Source organism: Pistacia vera, unplaced genomic scaffold, assembly GCF_008641045.1.
Source record: "Pistacia vera cultivar Batoury unplaced genomic scaffold, PisVer_v2 Contig433, whole genome shotgun sequence".
NCBI classification, from domain to species: domain Eukaryota; kingdom Viridiplantae; phylum Streptophyta; class Magnoliopsida; order Sapindales; family Anacardiaceae; genus Pistacia; species Pistacia vera.
In genome coordinates this window covers 502,956-524,457 of record NW_022196261.1, presented here as the reverse complement: position 1 = coordinate 524,457, position 21,502 = coordinate 502,956, and the positions used below count along the sequence as shown (strand labels likewise).

Sequence of the window (21,502 nt, the reverse complement as noted above, 5' to 3'; positions counted from 1 at the left end):
GACCAAACTGTTCCTATTACTCATACATGTGAGTCCTTTCTAGCTACCACTTTTTGTCCTATATTACTTCGACTTAAGAGGATGTTGTGTGTGCTACATATAGCTAAAAACCTATTAAGTATTTCAAAAATAACTAGAGATAATGATGTTGTTGTGGATTTTTATTTTGATCATTGTGTGATAAAGGATAAGGTAACCAAAAGGGTGTTTATTCAAGGATCCTTGAAGGATGGTTTGTATCAGCTACAACTACTCCAACTGCTGAATCCTCCACTAATGAACAAATTGCTTCTATTTTTCTATCTCAAGCATCCAATAATGGTTCTAATGGTTTTGCTTATACTTCGAGTAAAAATACCACTAAAGCTCCTACTATTTCAGCAATCACTAGTAGTGAAAGTTAGAGGTGGTCAAGGACCGGTCCCAAGCAGGCCCAAGCCTCGGCCCGTTTGGGACTGGTCCCATTTGGGACCAGTCGCTCATGGGCTTGGGATCGGTCCCAAGCCTATGAGCAATTTTAGGACCCGAACCAGTCCTATGGGCCTGCAAAATTTCTTTTTTCCCCCTGATCTTTTTTATATTTTATGGGCAAAATGAAATTCTGTAGGGGGTTTTAGTAATTTTCAATGTAGATTAGTAAGTTTCTAAAAGTTTAATTAATTTTAAAAAATAATAAAATAATAAAAAAATTAATAGTTAATTTTAACATAAATGTAGTATTCACACATTCATGCTTCACAAATAAATAATTAAATAATTTTTTTATTAAATTATTTATTTTCATCGTCAACAATATTTAAATCATTCAAATCTGTATTCCTAAAGAGTTCGAGTAATTCAAGATCTTCAGGGTGTTGTTGTAGTCTTCTTTTTGCATGATTCCAACCCCATAAACACGTTATCACTTCAATCATCTCATCGATTAAAGAAAATCTTCTGTCTTCAACAATCCGACCACTCGTTAAAAATGTTGACTCAGATGCAATTGTAGAAACTAGCACAGATAAAATGTCACATGCCATTTGGACTATAATGGGGAATTGACTTTCATGTTGGTTCCACCACTGAAGAATATCCATGTCACGTTTCTCCTGCATCGTCATGAAGGATAAGTCCACTTGTAGGTAGCAATTCAGCTCATTTGGTCCATGTATGTACGAGCTAGAGCTGCTACTTCTGCCATGTTCTATATATGTCCACTTGCTCGATCCTTGATGGAGATCTACATCAGGGTCCTGATTGTCTCTCCTGAATGTTGCACTTCCACTTCCAGTGTACCTGTTCTCATATAAAGAAAAAAGGCTTTGCAATTTTTGCTTAAAGTTAGTCAAATAAGACATATAATCATGTCCTAAATGCTGGCCTAACTTAGTAATTATACAGTTAACTACGTGCAATTTAAACCTAGGATCTACAATAAGACCTAATCCATATAAGAATGGAATATCTAACCAATATTTCTCGTATTTTTCTTCCATCTTTGAAACAATTTCCCTTAAAACGTCATTATATCTATATTTAGCAAAAGTTTTAGCAATTTGAAGTAAAATATCTAACACTAAATTAGTAGTAGGATAATAAATGCCACTTAATGTATTAGTAGAATCATAAAAAAAAAAAAAAAAAAAAAAAAAAAAAAAAAAAAAAAAAGTAAGAAATGAATAAAAAAGTTCACAAACTGCCCAATCATCATAGTTGACAACTTCCTCTAGATAGCGCTTCCGGTTGACGAAATCTGTAATTTGTTTTGCGGTTGGTAAAGCTTTTTCCAACATCAAGTAGGTAGAGTTCCAACGAATAGGCATGTCCATACATAACTTCAGAGGCCGAACTGGTGGGTCATCTCGCCTACAATATTTGACATACTCTTGCCATCTTTTATTGCGACTGCCGACAATAAATCTGATAGTTGCGCATACCCTCTCCTTCTTCGAATGTATAGCATCTAAACATGCTTTAACAATCAAATTGATGATGTGGCAAGCACACCTTTGGTGAAAAAAATTTCCTTCACCACGCGGATCCAATCTCTTTTCAAATAAAGAGATTGTCGCGGTGTTAGCAACTGCATTATCAAGCGTTAGCGCTACAACTCTATCAGTTAATAGATATTCTTGCAAAACTTCAAGAATTGTAAAATAAATAGTCTTAGCACTATGTTTTTCATATAATGGTTTAAAACCCATCATTTTTTTTGTTGTAAACCCCAATTATGATCTAAGAAATGTACTGTGACAATTAAAAAATCGGTTTTTGATCTACAAGCTCATATGTCTGATGTAAGTGCAATAGATATATTCCTAAAATTTCGAAATTCGTTTTTAAGTTTGTTATTTATTTTGTTCTAAAGTTTTAGTATATCTCTTCTACTAACAGGGGTATATGCTATACAAAATGCAGTTTTAATCATGTGAATAAAATAAAGATTTTCAGATAAACAAATGGGAGAGTCCATAGCAACTATGAATCTTGCTATTTCCTCTTGTGCAACATGTGCATTGTATTGCCATGTTGAGAGAATTGAGGATTGTGGATTAAAATTAAGTTGAGTTTGAATTTTCCTACATAATCCAGTTGAAGATGTACCAGGCAGCTACATTATTTGGGGGTGCTTCTTCTCCAAGTGTTGTCGCATCGTCGAAGCCCCCTTCTTAGCGCCAATAATGGTTCCACATAAATTACATACCCCACACAATTCTTCCCCCTCCCCATTTGTCTTTGGCTATTTTGATTTGGTGAAGTGTCGCCATACATCAGACACGACCCTCTTTGACAGTTGGGGGGGTTGGGCTATGTCCATGCCCGTTGACTTGCAGCTCGCATGTGTTTGGCTACACCTCGTCTCGGCCGAATGTGGTTGTGGAATTGTAGTTGCTGCCTCTGGAGGAAAGGGTGAAAATGGATTAAACCCTTCTATTTCTTCGATGGATAGAATGTAAAACTCATTTGGGGATGATCCTCCGAATGCATCATTTTGGAAGTCCATTATGAATTTATGATAAAATAATAAATAATTAAAATTAAAAAAAATTAAATAATAATATGAATAAGAGATGATATTGAAAAATAGAAAAAAATTGAATAATATAAATAAATAAATAAATAATATGGATAAATTATAAATATAAATATAAATTGAATGAGAATTTGATTGGAGATTTGGAGTAGAGAGTAGAGAGTAGAGAGATTGAGTGGTGTGGAAAAAATGAGAGATTTGGGGGTTATTATAGTGAAATTGTTGCCACCGCCACACCCCCCCCCCCAAAAAAAATGACCGTTGGTTACTGCCAATGGTTATTAAACAAAAGTTACAAAAAAAAAAAAATTTGTACAATTTCCTTTTAACCCCTATAATTTATGTTTATTTCAAAATTTATAGGGGGTTTTATGTAATTATAACAGGGACTAAAAAGAAAAATTAAAAAGGTTTGGGCCTGGGCCTAGGACTGGAGGAAGGCCCAGTGGAGGGACCAGGCCTGAGAGGACTGGTCCTAGGACCGGGTTTTTGGACTCGGTCCCAAATGCCCAACTCTAGTGAAAGTAGTTGCACTAATAATTCTGATATTAGAGTTAGTAGGACCAAATTGTGGCATGCTTGGTTAGGACATCCACAAGAGAAGACTTTGAAATATGTAATGAATAAAATGAATGTTTGTGGCAACTTTGGAAATAAGATGTCTTTATGTAAAGCATGTCAATTTGGAAAAATGCAGCAAGCTTTTTTTCCTTTGTCAAATTCTAAGACCAAAAGTCCCCTTGAGATAGGTTATTCAGACTTGTGGGGACCTGCACCAGTATGTTCAGCTGAAGGATACAAATATTATATGTTGTTTGTTGATGATTTTAGCAGAGTTTTTTGGATTTATCCCTTATAGTTTAAGTTAGAAGCTTTTATTGTCTTTTCCCATTTTCACTATTTTGTTGAGAGACAATTGAATGCAATCTTAAAATGCCTACAAACTGATTGGGGGGGAGAGTTTAGGCCCTTTTCCAATTACTTACAAGCACATGGAATTGCATTTAGGCACCCTTGTCCTTATCTCCACCAACAAAATGGAAGAGTGGAAAGAAAACATAGAGTTATAACAAAATTTGGGTTAGCTCTTTTGGGTCATGCTTCAATGCCACTGTGTTTTTGGTGGCAAGCCTTCACAATTGCAGCTTACCTTATCAACAAATTACCCTCTATATCTATTGAAGAAATGTCACCTTTTCGAAAGCTTTTTGGACAGGAGCCTATCTATGATGAATTCAGGGTCTTTGGGTGATGTTGCTACCATTATATCAAGCCATATCAGAAGCATAAGCTCTTTTATCACATTAAAAGATGTGTATTCCTTGGCTATAGTTCAATTCACAAAGGGTGTAAGCGTTTATCCTCTTTAGGGAAGGTTTATGTTGTTAAGCAAGCTCAGTTTAATGAAATTGAATTCCCATTCAAAGATGGTTTTAGATGCTCTCTAGCTAAGGATCAAGATAGTGCAGAATTAATTGATGTTGTTCATGGTTCAACTCCTTGGAACCTCTCTCATTTTATTGATCTCATTCCCTCTACTGGAGTTACTTTAGCACTCGGGCCTATAGTTTTCCATCCTCAAAATAACACAAACTCATCCGCAAATAATACAAACTCATCCCCATCACATGAAACAAATTCCCCTACAATGCAAGAATATGAATTGAGAAACTCAGAACCTGCTCATCATGAATCTAAGCAGACAAATTCAGAAGCAGATAATTTAGAATGTGGCATCCTAGAATCTGACTCAAATAACATGTCTGATGAACCTTGTTCCATCTCAAGTCATGACAAATCCTGTGCTAGTTCTGTTGGAATTCAGCTTGAAGTAATTCTCTCTATCACTAAACCTTCCACCTTACCAACTAATAATCACCATCCTATGATTACTAGATCTAAAAGCCACTTACCTTTACCTCCTCCAAAGCAAGCCTTGTAGTCTACCTACCACATTTTAGCTTAACTCAAATCTGCCTCAAAAGGTTTGAATGTCCCGGAATGGAAAACAACAATGCAGGAAGAGTTTCAAACACTTCAAAGAAATAATACCTAGAAATTAGTTCCTTACACATCAAGTATGAACTTGGTAGGATGTAAATGGCTTTTTAGAACCAAGTTAAAATATGATGGAACCTTGCAAAAGTACCAAGCAAGGCTGGTGGCAAAAGGATTCCAACAAACACCAGGCCTTGACTATTTTGATATTTTTTCCCTAGTTATCGAACCTGCCACAATTCGGATTATGCTCTCCCTCGCTGTTCATCACAAGTGGGACATCCAATAAATAGATATAAATAATGCTTTTTTTAATGGTGATTTAAGTGAGATTGTGTTTATGATGCAACCTGAAGGGTTTGTTGATACTACCTATCCTAAGCATGTGTGTCAACTTCATTAAGCACTATATGGTTTGAAACAAGCTCCTAGAGCTTGGTTTGATAAAAAAAAAAATGCTCTTGTCTCACGGGGGTTTATCAATTTAGTTTTTGATATAAGTTTGTTCTTTATGAAAAGAGGAGCTCAAGTGATATATCTACTAGTATATGTTGATGATAAAATCATCACAACGTTTGATCCTTCTTTAATTTCTCAAATGATTGAAGATCTTCAAAAGCAGTTTGCATTAAAACACTTAGGAGCCTTGACTATTTCCTCAGCTTTGAAATACATCGTATTGAATTTGCATTGCTCCTTACTCAATCGAAGTACGCCCAAGAGTTGTTGATCAAAGTTGGAATGCATGATTGTAAACCTTGTACAACACCAATGGCAATAGGTGTGAAATTGGGGAAAGAGGATAGTGAGTTTTTTTATCAACCAACACTATATAGAAGCATCGTAGGAGGCTTGCAATACCTTACTCACTCCAAACTAGATTTAGCCTACTCTATAAATAGGCTAAGTCAGTTTCTTCAGTCAGCAACTGTTGCTCACCGGATTGTTTGTATAAGGGTACTTCGATACATTAAAGGTAGCCTCCAGCATGGGTTGTTCTTTAAGAGCAGCACTGATTTTCAATTAGAAGGATATGCAGATGCGGATTGGCTGGAGATGTGAATGATAGAAGGTCTACTAGTGGATATGGCATTTATCTTGAACTAGCTTGGATTCAGCACCTGTTTAAAGAAATTGACATTAAAATTCATAATTCTACCCTTGTACTCTAGTGTGACAACATGAGTGCAAGAGCCTTGTCTACCAATCCTGTTTTTCATGCCCAAACAAAGCACATCCAAATTGATGTACACTATGTATGGGAGTTAACCACTGAAAAGAAGTTATGTGTTCAATATATCTCGACTAAATATCAAGTTATCGATATTCTAACAAAGGTCCTCTCTGGAATTAGGTTTCGGCTTCTTTGAACCAAATTAAATGTGGTATCTAGGTCTGATTCAGCACCAAAGTTCAATACTCTTGAAAACAGTCCTGCAAAGTCTGCTTCAATTAAACAGGTTGACATTGATCCAACAAAGTCTGGAATGTTTGTTTCTGTTCAGTCTAAAGTTCATGATGTTGAAGTTTGTGAAAATTAGTTCTGTCTAATCTAAAGCATATGATTGTAGCATTGTACAGTGCAGTTTGTGTTAGTAGAGTCAGATTGAAGATGTTACTAAGAAGGTATTAGGAGGCCCTGGTGTAGGTTTTATAGGTAGCTTGAAACTAGTATGACAAAGTTAGTAATGAAGAATTTGTCAAGAAAGTTTAGTTCAAGGGAAGATATTGAGTAGAATGTGATGAAGAAGACTGCCAAGGAGGTTTAGCTCAAGGGAAGATATTGAACAGAGTAAGCCAAGGAGGTTTAATTCAAGGGAAGATATTGAACAGAGTTAAGTTCTTGGATAGTTAAATTTGTAAAAGTTAAGTCAAATATGAGGATGTATTTGCAAAGTTTTAAATGTAGCTTAATTTGTATTGAAACATTGCGTTTTGGAGCAGCATTAGACGTTGTGTTTCTATTGTCCAACTGAGTATATAACAGCCCTTCTTTCTGTTGTTCTGTTACTTAGACAGTTAATGAGAATTGATTTTTCCCTCTTCTAGAGTCATCCCTTTTCTTCTTTCTTCTTCTTGATTCTGAAAACCTTCAGATGAGACTTGAATTGAGAATCACACGTCAACAATACAAATGAACCACGTGGAAAAAAACTATCATTTTTTATTAAATGCAAAGTAGTTCAATGTAAATGTATATTAATTAATATTTTTAGATTTTTATTTAAAACTTAATAAGGAAGAATATCTCCTATTAGCTATTGTTCCAAGAGGAATCCCTTTCTCTCATCCTACTCCTCATGATCATTATATAAAACACGGTCTTCATATATTTATCTTCGCTTGTTGGTGTTGTGAAGATGGGACTTGAATTGAGAATCAAACGTCAGCAATATAGATGAAACATGTGGAAAAAAAACTTGTAAATGTGTATTAAATGCAAAGTACTTCAATGTAAGTGTGTATTAAATGTAAAATAGTTTGGTGTAAATGTGTATTAAATGTGAAGCAGCTCAAGTAACTCTGTATTAAATGTAAAGTAGTACAATGTTGCATGAACCACGTGAAAAATTTTGTTGTCTTTCAAGTCCAAAGTTAGTTTGAGGTCGTGTTTACTTATTTGGATTGAAACAGAGAGGAAAATGAAAAAAAAAAAAAAAAAAAAAACTTCGAATAGTGAATAAAGAATGGAATAAATTATGATTCCATTGTTTACTTATAAGATTGAATATTAAGAGAACAAAATGATATATGTAATAAGTGAAAAAAAAAAAATACCCTTAACAATAAAATATTCAATGTTAGTTAAAATTACAATTATATTTTTAAATAAAAAATTAATTGTGTAAATAATAAAAAAATAAATACTATATTTTTAAATTCTTTGTTTTCTTAATTTAAAAATAGATATTCTAACTAAAAAAAAATTAATGGCTGGTCAATGGTGGTAAATCCCACTCAAATATAAGTCAAAGACGATCAACGGTGGTCAATTGTCGACAACACTAGTCAACTATTCGACAAAAATCAATGTTTACAAATATCTATTTTAATAATAACTAAATTATAGAAAAATAAAAATCATTAAAAAAAAAAGGTAAAAAGTTTAAATTTAAAATAAGGTAAAAAAAAAAAAAAGTAATTTCCTTAAATTCTCTATCCCGAGAATTAGAATTCCTTAAAATTTTTGAAGGAATCTTTTAGTACCCATGTTTTTATAGAATTGATTATTTATAGGATTCTCATTCTTTACTCAATTACAATAAGTAAACAAGGGAATTGAGAATCCTAATTCGATTCTCTAACCAATTCTTAAAAGTAAACATGACTTTGAGAATATGATTTTCGATATATACATTGGAAAGTTAGATGTAATTTACTTTTACAAGTCAAAGCTGCATGGCTAACTTTGAGTGGTAGAGCTATCTACTGTGGGGCGCCAAGGCTGCCATTAATCGCTGTTAACAAAAAGCTCAAGGTCCCCAAATTGTTTCTCTGTCACAAATTTGGCTTGCCATTAATCATTGTCGACAAGTGCTACAAAATTACTCAATTCATTGATTTATACCTATCTATTTTTATTTGTCTCTTGTCCTCTGTAGATGCAAAAAATCTACCATCATGAAAATAGGGTCTGATCCCATGAGGTTGAGGCCACTGACAATCCACTAGACCTGCACACATGAAAAGACAAGCTTGAAGCTTATAGAAAACATCGAGGTGGTGTTTTCCGTAGGCACTCCGACGCTCAAGTCAGCAAGCTAAAAGAGATTATTTGATAAGAATTAAGGAGAAGAATGATTACCAAGAGTCTTGTCGAAGGCTAGGACTATGGCGGAGGCGTCAGGTCCTTGGGAGCAAATAGATGGTTTTGAGTAGTGTAGATTGACTATGGCAAATTCCTTCATAATAAGATGGCAAACCTCTGTTTTTATAGTGAACCCAAGGGGTTGTAATCCTAGTAGGACACTAAGTTCTATCTTGGGAGATAATCCCTATCCAGAAAGAAATATGATTTCTTGACTTTTTCAGATTAAGTTTAATAGTTTGAGTAAGATTTAGAATTTTAGTAGAAGAGGAAATAGAATGGGATTTTGATTTCCTATTTATGGACTGTTGTAGGCCAATGGGCTAAAACCTAGTTTAGCTTAACTTATAGGATAGCTCAACTCATAGAGTAGGTAGTTCACAAGGTGATTTTAACCGTAGGCCCAATCGGGATTGGGCTGAGGCCTTGAGCTGTGACATGTTTATTTTGTTACTAGGCCTTGTCAGTCGCAAGACGATTTTTTGCCCTAACATCCTTTTGATTGCCTAAAGGCATTAGATGAGATCTTTGTATATATGGCATAAAAGAGATAAATTACATGGTTGCAAAAGAGAAAGCTTCAAACTTGATGAAAAGTTACTTTCTAAATATCAATCTAGTCCTCATATTCTATAATCCCTCACTTTGATCCTTTCACATATGTCTTATCAATTCATCTATGACTTGTTAATTATTATATATCATATATCAATTTTTAATATAAATTTTAGGATAACACTTATGTAAGGAATTGATATGAAGAGGCAAAGAGTGGCAATTCAGGATGTTGATACTGCCAAAGTATGCTGAGAGAAGAGAAAAAGGGAAAAGATTTATGTACATTTCATTATTGTATAAAACTGTACAATGCTAATTTAAAAAAATTTTGTAATTGTAAAAATGGAAAACAATGAATACAATTAAATGTAATTATTCAATCAATCACATAAATTATGGATTGATTGAATGAGAGAATTGCTCCTTGATCACAACCATCATGAATCAAGGAATTTGTGCATTCCATATTTCGTCACTCCCTCTCAAGCTTGTGGTTTGAAAATGTCAAAAACTCCAAGCTTGCTAAGTAAATATGAATGTTGTCTGCTGCACAATGGCTTTGTGAACATGTCTGCTGGTTGTTCTGAAGTACGAATGTGCAAAGTCTTGATTACCCCTTCTTGTATCTTGTTTCTGACAAAGTGGCAATCAATCTCTATATGCTTTGTTCTTTCATGGAATACTGGATTTGCTGCGATGTCATTTGCATCTTTGTTATCGCAGTATAAAAGGACAGGCTTTCTTACTTGTACCTTTAGATCTTCTAATAACCCCAAAATCCAGATGATCTCACATGTTGTTTTGGCCATGGCTTTGTATTCGGCTTCTACTGAACATAGAGATACTATTGATTGTTTCTTGGTCTTCCAAGAAATAAGAGCTCCCCCTAACTTGATACAGAAACCTATAAGTGATTTTCTTGTCATTGGACATGTGGCCCAGTCTGAATCACAATGAGCTGTGACAACTAATTCTTTGTCTCGAGGAAGGAGGAGTCTTAATCCAGGACATCCTTTCAAGTACTTTAGAACTTTTATTGCTGTATCCATGTGAGATTGTTTGGGCCCATGCATGAACTGGCTAAGAATGTGGACTGCATAACTAATGTCTAGACGAGTCATGGTGAGATAGATCAATCACCCAACAAGTCTTTGATACTTTGTAGGATCTTCCAGTGGTGGATCATTTTCGGAAGATGATATCCCACTGTCATATTCTTGAGTAGTCAGCTTTGTATTCTGTTCTACTAGAATGATACTTGGCTTGCATCCTGATAGTCCTGAATTAGAGATAAGTTCCAAGACATATTTCCGTTGGCTAAGGGATATTCCTACTGGGGATCTTGCAATTTCAATGCCTAGGAAATACTTTGGCTCTCCTAAATCCTTTATTCGGAATTGTCTATTAAGATGCTCCTTTAAGGTTTTTATACCTGTTTCATCATTCCCTGTAATAAAATGTCATCGACATATATGATGAGAGCAATAAACGTTTTACCTTTGTTCCAAGTTAATAATGCATAGTCATGTTTGGACTGAACAAATCCTACGCCAGTTAAAGCTTTACTGAATTTCTCATTCCATTGTCGAGATGCTTGTTTTAGCCCATAGAGGGATTTCTGCAGACGACATACTATGTTCTCCCTCTGTCTACACAATCCTGACGGAAGGTCCATGTATATTTCTTCATGAAGATCCCCATGAAGAAAGACATTATGAACGTCCATTTGATGAAGAGGCCAATCACAAATAGAAGCTACTGTAAGAAAAGTACAAATGGTGACATGTTTGGCTATGGGGGAAAAAGTGTCCTGATAATCAAAACCTACCCGCTGAGTGTATCCTTTGGCCACTAATCGAGCTTTGTACCGTTCTATGGAACCATCAACACAATGCTTGATTTTGTAGACCCATTTACAGCCAATAGGTTTTCTATGAGAGGGGCGAGGCACGAGATCCCAAGTATGATTCTAAGAGAGAGCAATAAGCTCAACAGCCATGGCTTGACGCTAATGAGAGTGTTGAACAGCCTCTGAGTAACTAGTGGGTTCTCTTTCTACGGAGATGTTACTGATGCAAACTCTATATATAGGAGAGAGACGATTATAAGTCACATAATTTGAGGTAGGATACAGTGGAGTTGAAGGATCTGAAATGGTGGGACACTCATAATCTGCTGCCCAGATTGGTGGTTTGGTCTAACGAGTGCTGCAACAGGCAGGAACATTAGGAGCCTGAACAGGGGATCTGGGTGGAGGAATAAGGACTTGATCCGGTGAATCTGCTGTATTGTTATCAGTGTTGGTTGTGTCAAAGTGAATAGTAGGAGTGCTAGGCTAAGGAACTGGTGGATTAGGAACCATAGTGAACAGAGGATCTTGACGAGTATCATTGTTAGGGAACACTTGGGGTGATGGTGATGATGATGGAACAATGTCTTTTGTGGCAAATAGAAAAATGTCTTCATGAAATACAACATCTCGGGAGATCAAAAACTTGTTTGTAACTGGATCATATAGCCTGTATCCTTTCTGAAGCATAGGATATCCAATAAAAACACAACGAGTAGCCCGAGTACCAAACTCATCATGTGATCCAAGAGTGGCAGCATAACAAAGACAGCCAAAGACTAAAAGATGATCAAAAGATGGTTGTTTCTTGAATAATATCTAATAAGGGGTCTTTCCATGGAGGACTCTACTGGGCATGCGGTTGATCAGGTAAGTAGCAGTGATCACACATTCGCCCTAAAAATTGATAGGTAGGTGGGCTTAGTGTTTAAGGGCATAGGCTACTTCTAGGAAATGACAGTGTTTTCGTTCGACAACCCCATTTTGTTGTGGAGTATAGGTGCAAGAACTTTCATGCGGTATCCCGAGGGATGAAAAAAGGGAAGAACAATTATGATTAAAGAATTCTCTAGCATTGTCTGTTCTAATCCTTTGGACAAAAGTATGAAATTGTGTGTTGACTATGGCTAGAAAATGTGTGATGTGGGTAAGTGTTTGAGCTTTAGATTGCATGAGAAAAATCCATGTACCCTGGGAAAAGTCAACAATGGTGAGAAAAAATCGGGATCCATCATGATTTTGAGTATGATAAGGTCCCCAAATATCAAGATGGATTAGGGCAAAAGGTTGTGTCGTAGTGAAAGTGCTATGTGGAAAAGTAATTCGGGCTTGTTTAGCTAACGGACAGATGGGACAATGACGTTGGGGAATAGTAGCACTGTGACCTAATCTTTGATGGAGAATAAAAGAATTTTTATTAATTGTTGCATTACAATTGGTAATTTTATTGGTTGTAATACAAGGATGAAAAACTCTAGAAGACTTAGTCGGTGCCCAGTAGTATAGACCTCTGTGAACCTTACCCAAGCCCATCAGTCTCCCAATCGAAGGGTCCTGAAATTCACATGTGTTAGGACAAAATTTTACAGTGCAAGTATTGTCTTCACATAGTTTGGATACTAATATGAGGTTAAAATGAAAAGTAGGGACACATAGGACATTTTCAAGGAATAAATTTTCAGATAATTGGACAGTTCCTATGTGAGTGGTCGGGGTTATGTTTCCGTTCGGTATGCGAATAGAGGTGGATGAGGTAGTGCAAATAGAGTTGAAAAATTTTGGATTACAAATTATGTGATCACTAGCCCTTGAATCAATAATCCACATGTTAGTAGTAATTAAATTGAAGCAGTAAGAAGTACCTACATAGGATGCTGTAGGTGCGGTGGGAGCATTATTCAGAAGCTGAAGCAATTGATTATATTGATACGAAGTGAGAACGGGTGCTTGCGAATTACTAGAAGAAACTGAATCAACCTGAAAAGAAAAAGAACTGTTATTTTTGTCTTTAGGACAACCATGTAATTTCCAGCAATGGTCTCGATCATGATTTGTTCTTTTGCAATATTCACAATATAATCGCCCCCGATTAGATCGTGAATTGTCAGATCCATTGGACTCGTTTCTGGATCCATTTAACCAAGACTTGGGCCCAGTTGACCAGTTGGTTAACCTGTTTGACTCGGATTGTGATGTGGCTTGATTTGAGCCGTTAGATGCGTTTAAAAACGCAATCAGCTTCTGGCCGTCAGATCACGAGATGAAATCTAGGCCTTTCATCTCTGCATATAAATTCATGCCCTTTTCTTTTGCAAGTTACCCTAGCCACGAGCGCATATCTTCGTTTTCCTTGAGTCCTGCAAAAACCACAGAGTCAGTGGATGGCCGATCGGAGTGCAACTGGCGTTGGCTCTCATCCTACACCGCCAGTTGAAAACTCCGGCGAAAGGAAGGTGGTGGAGATGTGGCCATAACTTGGGTGCGAAAAGCATAAAAGCTTTCGTTCAACCAGAGCAAAAAGTGCGACAGGCGATCGTGATCGCAGACCCGTTGGTACTAGTGGAGAATCTCCGGTGGCCCTTCAAGAGCTTCCTCAGCAGCGTCCAACTCGTTCCAAACGACAAAGAGCTGATTGAAATAAGTGGTCACCAAAGCGTTTCCTTGTTTGAGTTCGATCAATCGCTGTCGGAGCGTGTACGTTTTAGTGAGATCGAGTTTCCCATACATCTCTTTGATGTATGCCCATTTATCGGCGACCATCTCTATTGGTGGGAGTCTGGCCGATACATCTGTAGAGATGCAATTATTGATCCATGAGCGGACCAGTGTGTTGCAGCAGTTCCAGTGGCGTTGGAGGTGTGGCTGTGGTGGTGGTTGGAAGTTTTTGTCGAGGAAGAGCTCTTTGTCTTTTGCAATGAGAGCTTGCCGGAAATCGCGAGCCCAAGATGCATAATTGTCTGAACCCATAAGGGTTTGTTTGATGAGGACCAATTCTGGTCAGTCGGAAACCGGCGAAAACAGAACGGTGCCTGGTTCAGGGCGACTATTGCTGGTGGCTGGGATGAAGCGAAATGGGTACGGGTAGGGATTTGGATCCGTGCCTGTTTGAGAACCAGATTCCTAGTTATGACTCGGTATTCCAAGAGGAGTTGGGTTGGTGCGGGTAAAAGAATCCGGGTCATAACCCGGCATTCCATATGGGTAACGGACTAGGTCAGGCCTGGTTTGTGTGTTTGGGTCGATTGGGATTGAACTAGTTGGGATTGAGTCTGGGCCGGTTGAAGTTGGATTTGCATTTGTTTGGTTTGCTGCATTTGATTGAGTTTGAGTTGGGTTTGGATTATCTGCCATTTGCAGAAAAATAAAATACTAAAACGAGTTTTCTGTTTGATTTCAGGGACAGAAAAGAGATGCTTGTTTGTGCGGAAGCGTGAAGATTATGGCTCTGACACCATGTAAGGAATTGATATGAAGAGTCAAAGAGTGGCAGTTCAGGATGTTGATACTGCCAAAGTATGCTTAGAGAAGAGAAAAAGGGAAAAGATTTCTGTATATTTCATTATTGTATAAAACTGTATAATGCTAATTTATACACTTTTTGTAATTGTAAAAATGGAAAACAATGAATACAATTAAATGTAATTATTCAATCAATCACATAAATTATGGATTGATTGAATGAGAGAATTGCTCCTTGATCACAACCAGCATGAATCAAGGAATTTGTGCATTCCATATTTCGTCACTTACTCATTAATTTGTTCTACTTAAGCATTAATTATTTGGACTTGAGCATTATCCATTTCTTTTGTTTTCCGTATTAATAAAAAAGTGGATGGATAGATGAATAAACATTACACGTTTTTTAAACATAATGTAGATTCTTAACAGTGGAATCCTACATTAATTAAAATAAATAAATAAATAACATGCGGTATTAATAAGATAATATGTCTTAACTTTTATCAAAATGTCATTACGAAGAATATCTCCCATTGGCTATTGTTACAAGAGTCCTTACCTAACTCTAATTTGTTCGACGAAGAGGAATTCCTTAATCTTACATCCTAATGCCTAGTATAAAAGAAGTATACATTTAGATGAAGAACACTCTTATTTTCGATTATTTATTGTTGGGTTTAATTATCTAATTGTTCCACATTGAAAAATATATAAATGTGAAGTAGTATAGTGTATACCGTATTAAAAGTAGCTCATTTATTAAGAAATGGACTGAAAGGATGATATTGTTCCCATTTTGTTCATTTGTTATAGTACTGGGTACAAATTATTAAATTGAGAAAACGGTTTTCTATATATTGGAAAGTTAGGTGTAACTAACGTTACCATTCAAAGCCTAGTGAGTAGTTTTGAATGGCAAGAGCTACCTACTGAGGGGCGCCGCCCCGAGACTGTCCAAAATCCAAATTATATCTCTTTCGCAATTAATTGGCTCTTTTTCTACTTCTCATTAGATGACAAATTGAAACCGATTGAATGAGATTGGTATGAATGAGAGTGATTTTAATTTAATTTAATTAATTGAGAATTATAAGAGATGAGTGGTATTTAAGTAGTATCTTTAATTCAGCCATTCTATGAGCTTTCTGATAAACATGACAACGCATGTAATTCTTCTTCTTCTTCTGCTTCTGGTTGTCACTGACCTGGTAGCTTCAGACTCATACTCAATCATTAAAACACTGCCAGGCTTTCCTGGTAATCTTCCATTCAAACTCGAAACTGGGTGAGTTATAATTTCTTTATATTTTTCATTATTAATCTGATATGATGAATATGCAAAGAACTTACTCGTGTTTTGAATTGAAAGTTATATTGGAGTGGGCGATTGGGATAACGAGCAGTTATTCTATTACTTCATTGAATCCGAAAGGAGTCCTGAAGATGACCCTCTTTTGCTTTGGCTCACCGGAGGCCCTGGTTGTTCTGGCTTTTCTGGCCTTGTCTATGAAATTGGTATTTAATTTTTCTTATAGTCGCGTCATTTATTATATGGTTGACTCTTTAAACATATTGCAAAGCGATTTCCTTATTGGAATTGGAAATTTGGCTTTTCTTATTTAAAAATTTTTCATTCTAGGTCCATTGTCGTTTGACTACAAAAAATCCGGGGAGAACTTACCAACATTTGTGTTGAATCCATATTCGTGGACAAAGGTGGATGATTAATTAATTCGCTTCTACCTCTATATATTTTTATTAAATTGATAAATAAAACTCTTTTGATCATCGATCTTATTGTATATATTCAGGTTGCCAACATAATATTTTTAGATGCACCCGTTGGCACTGGATTCTCATATGCCAAAAGTTGGCAAGGATATAACATGACCGATACACTTTCAGCAGCATTAACCTATTCTTTTCTAAGAAAGGTGAGCTAAATTTGTTATATATATCTGATTAATAATAGCATATCAAAATTGAAAATTAAATATAGGGTCAGGATTGACTTTCAGTGTATCGAAACATAGAAAAAGTTTTTAAATTCAAAGAATAATCAATATTAATTTCATTGATTTTATATTTGAAACTACTTTTGTAGAACAACTTTCAATGGTTAGAATATCGATTGCTGAGAATAGTTTATATTCTTTTCAAGTTCTTTATGCATTTTTCTTTTTAAGAATAGATTAATTACAAATGAATTTCAAATTTATATTTTTCTAATTAAAATCTTATTAATCAAGTAAAAATTCTTATTTGGTTTTTACATTCTAAACTCTAATTGATGTTATCTAGTTGTCTTAAATAATCGTTTTCCCTAGAGACTGGACTATTTGAACAAGCAATTATCCACATAAATTAATCAATCACATAATTATTATGTACTTTAATTAATTAAAATTGAGATATTAATAAAATTAATTTATCAAGAACATTTATGTTCTTTTATAATTATTAATATTAATAACACGGATATTTTCTTATAAGAAGTGAAGATTATTTTTAAGAAATTTCATCAACTTCTTAAAACACAGTTTCCTAGTAATATCAAGGTATTGCAGAATGATCATGGCAAGGACTATTCAAGTCTTATTTCCTATCTTGAGCATTATGGTATTTTTATAAGATATTCATGTCCATAGATACATCAACAGAATGGAGCAGTAGATAGAAAGCATAGAAACATAGTTGAAGTAGGACTAACTCTTTTTGCACAGCCTGCTACGCCACTTTCTTATTGGTGGCATGCTTTTCATACGACAGCCTATCTCATAAATAGGTTACTTGCTAAACTTCTTGATTACAAATGAATTTCAAATTTATATTTTTCTAATTAAAATCTTATTAATCAAGTAAAAATTCTTATTTGGTTTTAGGGGCTACTTTGCAATTTTAGGGGTCTTTTTGCAATATTTCAAAACTTTAGGGACTAATAGGGTATTTTCAAAATAAATTAAATTTTAGAGACTAATTTATAAATTTTTAGGGATATTTTTATAATATACTAAAATTTAAGGACTAATTATAATTTTTTAAAAATACTTTTATTGCTGAAGCTATAGATCCAATCAATCGGTCCAACCGGTTTGACCGATCGACCTGTGACTCGATCATCTTGCCAGGTCTCACAGCGTGTCAGGTTTTAAAACAATGGTTAGAATGTCAACTGATGATAATAATTTATATTTTTTTCAAGTTCTTTATGCGTGTTTTTTTTTTATTTTTTTTTTTTTATTTTTGTGTGTGTGTGTGTGTAAGAATATATTAATTACAAATGAATTTCAAATTTATATTTTTCTAATAAAAAACTTATTAATCAAGTAAGCATTCTTATTTGGCTTTTATATTACAAACTTTAATTGATGAAATAGTTTTTTTTTTATCTAGACGTCTTAAATAATCATTTTCCTTAGAGACTGGACTAGTTCAACAAGTAATTACCCATATAAATTAATCAATCACATAACTATTATGTATTTCAATTAATAAAATTGATATATTAATAACATTAATTTATCTAGAACATTTATGTTCTTTTATTATTATTATTATATTAATAGCATGGATATCTTCTTATCAGAAGACTGTTTTTGAGAAATTACGTCAACTTGTTAAAACACAGTTTGATAGTAATATCGAGGCATTACAGACAGATCATGGCAGCAAGTATTCAAGTCTTGTTTCTTATCTTGAGCATTAGGGAAGTGCTATAAAATATTCATGTTCATACATACATCAGCAGAATAGGGCAATAGAGAGAAAGCATAGAAACATAGTTGAAGTAGGACTAACCCTTCTCGCACAAGCTGCTATGCCATTTTCTTATTGGTGGAAAGCTTTTCTTTGCAATTTGTGTGAAGTAGTCATTTAGCTGAGTCGGCACTACAGCTGTACAAAGCTAACTACGTATATAAACTCGGCTGATGTGCAATTTCAAGTAATGAAAACCGAGTTCAATAATTTTCTTTTCCTCTCAACTCCACTAAAAACATCACTTCGACACAACGTACATATCAAACATATATGTTTATAAGAGTATAAGAACATGATTCATAAAGTCACGCTTTTTTATTCACTAAATATGGTCAGTAGGCTAGATGTACTGTTTACAATTTATATCAAATTTCTATTATTGAGTTGTTTGCAGTGGCTTATGGCTCATCCCAAATTCCTCAAGAATCAACTCTACATTGTTGGAGATTCTTACTCGGGCATAATTGTTCCAATCATTGTTCAGGAAATATCTGAAGGTAACTTATGCATTTTTTTCCCCTAATTGGTTTCAGCTTTTATTCTCAGCAAAGTGTCTATCTGTCTCTCTTATTTTATTTTATTTTTTCCTTCTTTTTATAGGTCTTGATGCCGGGATCGAACCAATATTGAATCTCAAAGTATATCGAAAATCAATTAAATAAATTAACTTCATTTACATGTAACTAATATCAGTGCCTGGATTCCTTCAGTCTTATCTACTAACAAGTACTATCACTCACAGGGATATGTACTTGGCAACCCAGATACAGATGAAAACAAAGACATAAATTCAAGAATTCAGTTCTCTTATCTAAAGGCACTAATCACCCATGAAATCTACGAGGTGAATTCTCCAAACATATATGTTTCTTTTTACATTAACACATTATTAATTATTTTGTATTAGTTTTATTGTCATAAATACAACCTGTTATTTGGCAATGCTTTTCTTTTTTCATTTTCAGTCAGCCAAAATAAATTGTAAGGGCGAGTACGTTAATGTAGATCCAAGCAATGGTTTATGTAAAGCTGATCTTCAAAATGTCACAACTGTGAGTAGAGCAACACTTTTATTATTATCTTTTAATAAACTCGTATAATTAATTAGCAAGACTGAACGTACCGATTGAATTTGCAGTGCACTCAAAATTTATATTCGGCCAACATATTGGAACCTGATTGTAGTATTTATGCATCACCAAAACCAAAGCTATTGAATTGCCATCGCTCCATCTTCATGGAACAAGATTTTTCTGATTTTCTCCTTTCGCCAACTCGACCTCCAACTCCCTGGTGTCGGGTAATTGAATTATTTATGACTTACTACAATTTGAACTACAAAAGCTAGACACAAAAATTGCGGGTTATCTTGTACTTTCATCCTTAAGGTTTAGAATATATTTTTTAACCTCCAGTATTATGGGATATGAACAATTTAGTCCAATCAGGTGAGACTTTTTACTTTTAGTAAAAAGTCTCACCTGATTGGACTAAATTGTTCATATCTCATAACATTAGAGGTCAATGTTAATGCTTCAAACCTTAAGGATGAAAGTGTAAGTACCCCCCAAAAATGCACATAATTTTATGCTTTTTTTATGGTTATAGGTTTATAACTACTATTACTCATACGAATGGGCAAATGATAAAACTGTTCAGAGAGCTCTAGGAGTTCGAGAGGTATGTCGTCTCTGAGATGAGTAGCATCCAAGATTTTTAAAATAATTTTGCTAATGAAATAAATTAATAAAAAATGATGAGCAGGGAACAATAAAGGATTGGGCAAGATGCAATAAAAGTTTATCTTACATAGAAGATATAAAAAGTAGTCTTAATTATCATCGAAACCTAACCAAGAGAGGTTATCGAGTTCTAATTTACAGGTAATTGGATAAATTTTCTACCTTTTTTTATGTTTTGTTGTATTCGTGAACATATATAAATGAAGAAATATCAAACAATTGCAGAAATATAAGGATTTATATAAATATAGAAATAGATATCAGTATATTTTAATAAAAACTTCATAATTTATAAGTTGTAAATTCTTATTTTAGGAGTTTATGTTATACAATGTTTAGGTTTTCACATTACAAGTTATACGAGTCTTTTTATGAGATTAACGTTTCTCCCTTATTATGTTTAGCCTTTCATGTTTTGTTATCAGTAGAGCTAAAACTTTCTTATATATCTTGACACGCAGCGGGGATGTTGACATGGTAATTCCATACGTGGGAACAGAAACATGGATCAAATCACTAAATTTGACAATTGACAGCGGTTGGCAACCATGGTCTGTTGAAGGTCAAGTTGCAGGGTTGGTTAACTAATAATTTTCATATAAGAATTTATCATTAATTAATCAGCTTTAGACATACACTTAATGAATTTATGTTATGGTTCCTTTGTAGATACTGGATGCGCTACATAGAAAGCATTTATAGTTTGACATATGCCACAGTGAAGGCAAGAAATTTTTTTTCGAATATATTTTTCTGAATCAGTTAATTAATTGAGGAGATAATTAATTCTGTATTTTTTTCGTGTAGGGAGGGGGCCATACTGCTCCAGAGTATAAGCCTAAAGAATGTTTAGCCATGATCAGCAGGTGGTTAGCCTTATACCCTCTCTGAGCTATGTTTCATCCTATACATCAACATCAACGACTATATGGGGCATGTCATTAAGAGAATATTGTATTATTAGGAATATTATATTAATGAGAAGATAGATTACCTTGAAGATTATTAAGAATGTTATATTAAATGTGTTTGGTTAGATTGGAATAAATTGATAAATATAAATAATTAATATATTTGATTGGGAGGAATAAAAGAATTCCGAGATAAACTTTTTACTAAATTATCCTTTTTTTTTAGTATTTATTATTATTATTATTATTTGGATTAATTTTTAACCCCTTACAATTGAGAATTTAGCTAAAATACCTCACAATAAAAGTTTAAAATTTAACAAAATACCCCCAACCACCTACGATCATAGACGACGCCGATCCTCACCACACCAACCCTTACCTCATTTGGCCGCCGGC

At 34.5% G+C, this 21,502-nt stretch overlaps 1 protein-coding gene across 2 annotated transcripts; it reads left to right on the top strand.

The window, feature by feature from the left end:
• Window positions 1–15,802: 15,802 nt before the first annotated feature.
• LOC116143850 (serine carboxypeptidase-like 17) lies at window positions 15,803–21,224 on the top strand. 2 transcript variants are annotated; one of them, XM_031429298.1, is made up of 14 exons: window positions 15,803–15,976; window positions 16,061–16,206; window positions 16,331–16,407; window positions 16,503–16,625; window positions 18,845–18,947; window positions 19,051–19,088; window positions 19,193–19,294; window positions 19,416–19,502; window positions 19,589–19,750; window positions 20,059–20,130; window positions 20,215–20,333; window positions 20,654–20,754; window positions 20,862–20,916; window positions 21,000–21,224. In XM_031429298.1, exons 1-13 carry the CDS (start codon window positions 15,828–15,830, stop codon window positions 20,879–20,881), a joined length of 1,299 nt encoding a protein of 432 aa, XP_031285158.1. In that variant the 5' UTR covers window positions 15,803–15,827; the 3' UTR covers window positions 20,882–20,916; window positions 21,000–21,224. The 2 variants fall into 2 exon arrangements, with proteins under 2 accessions (XP_031285158.1, XP_031285157.1); XM_031429297.1 differs by having other exon boundaries at window positions 15,804–15,976; window positions 20,654–20,767; window positions 21,000–21,222.
• Window positions 21,225–21,502: the final 278 nt, after the last annotated feature.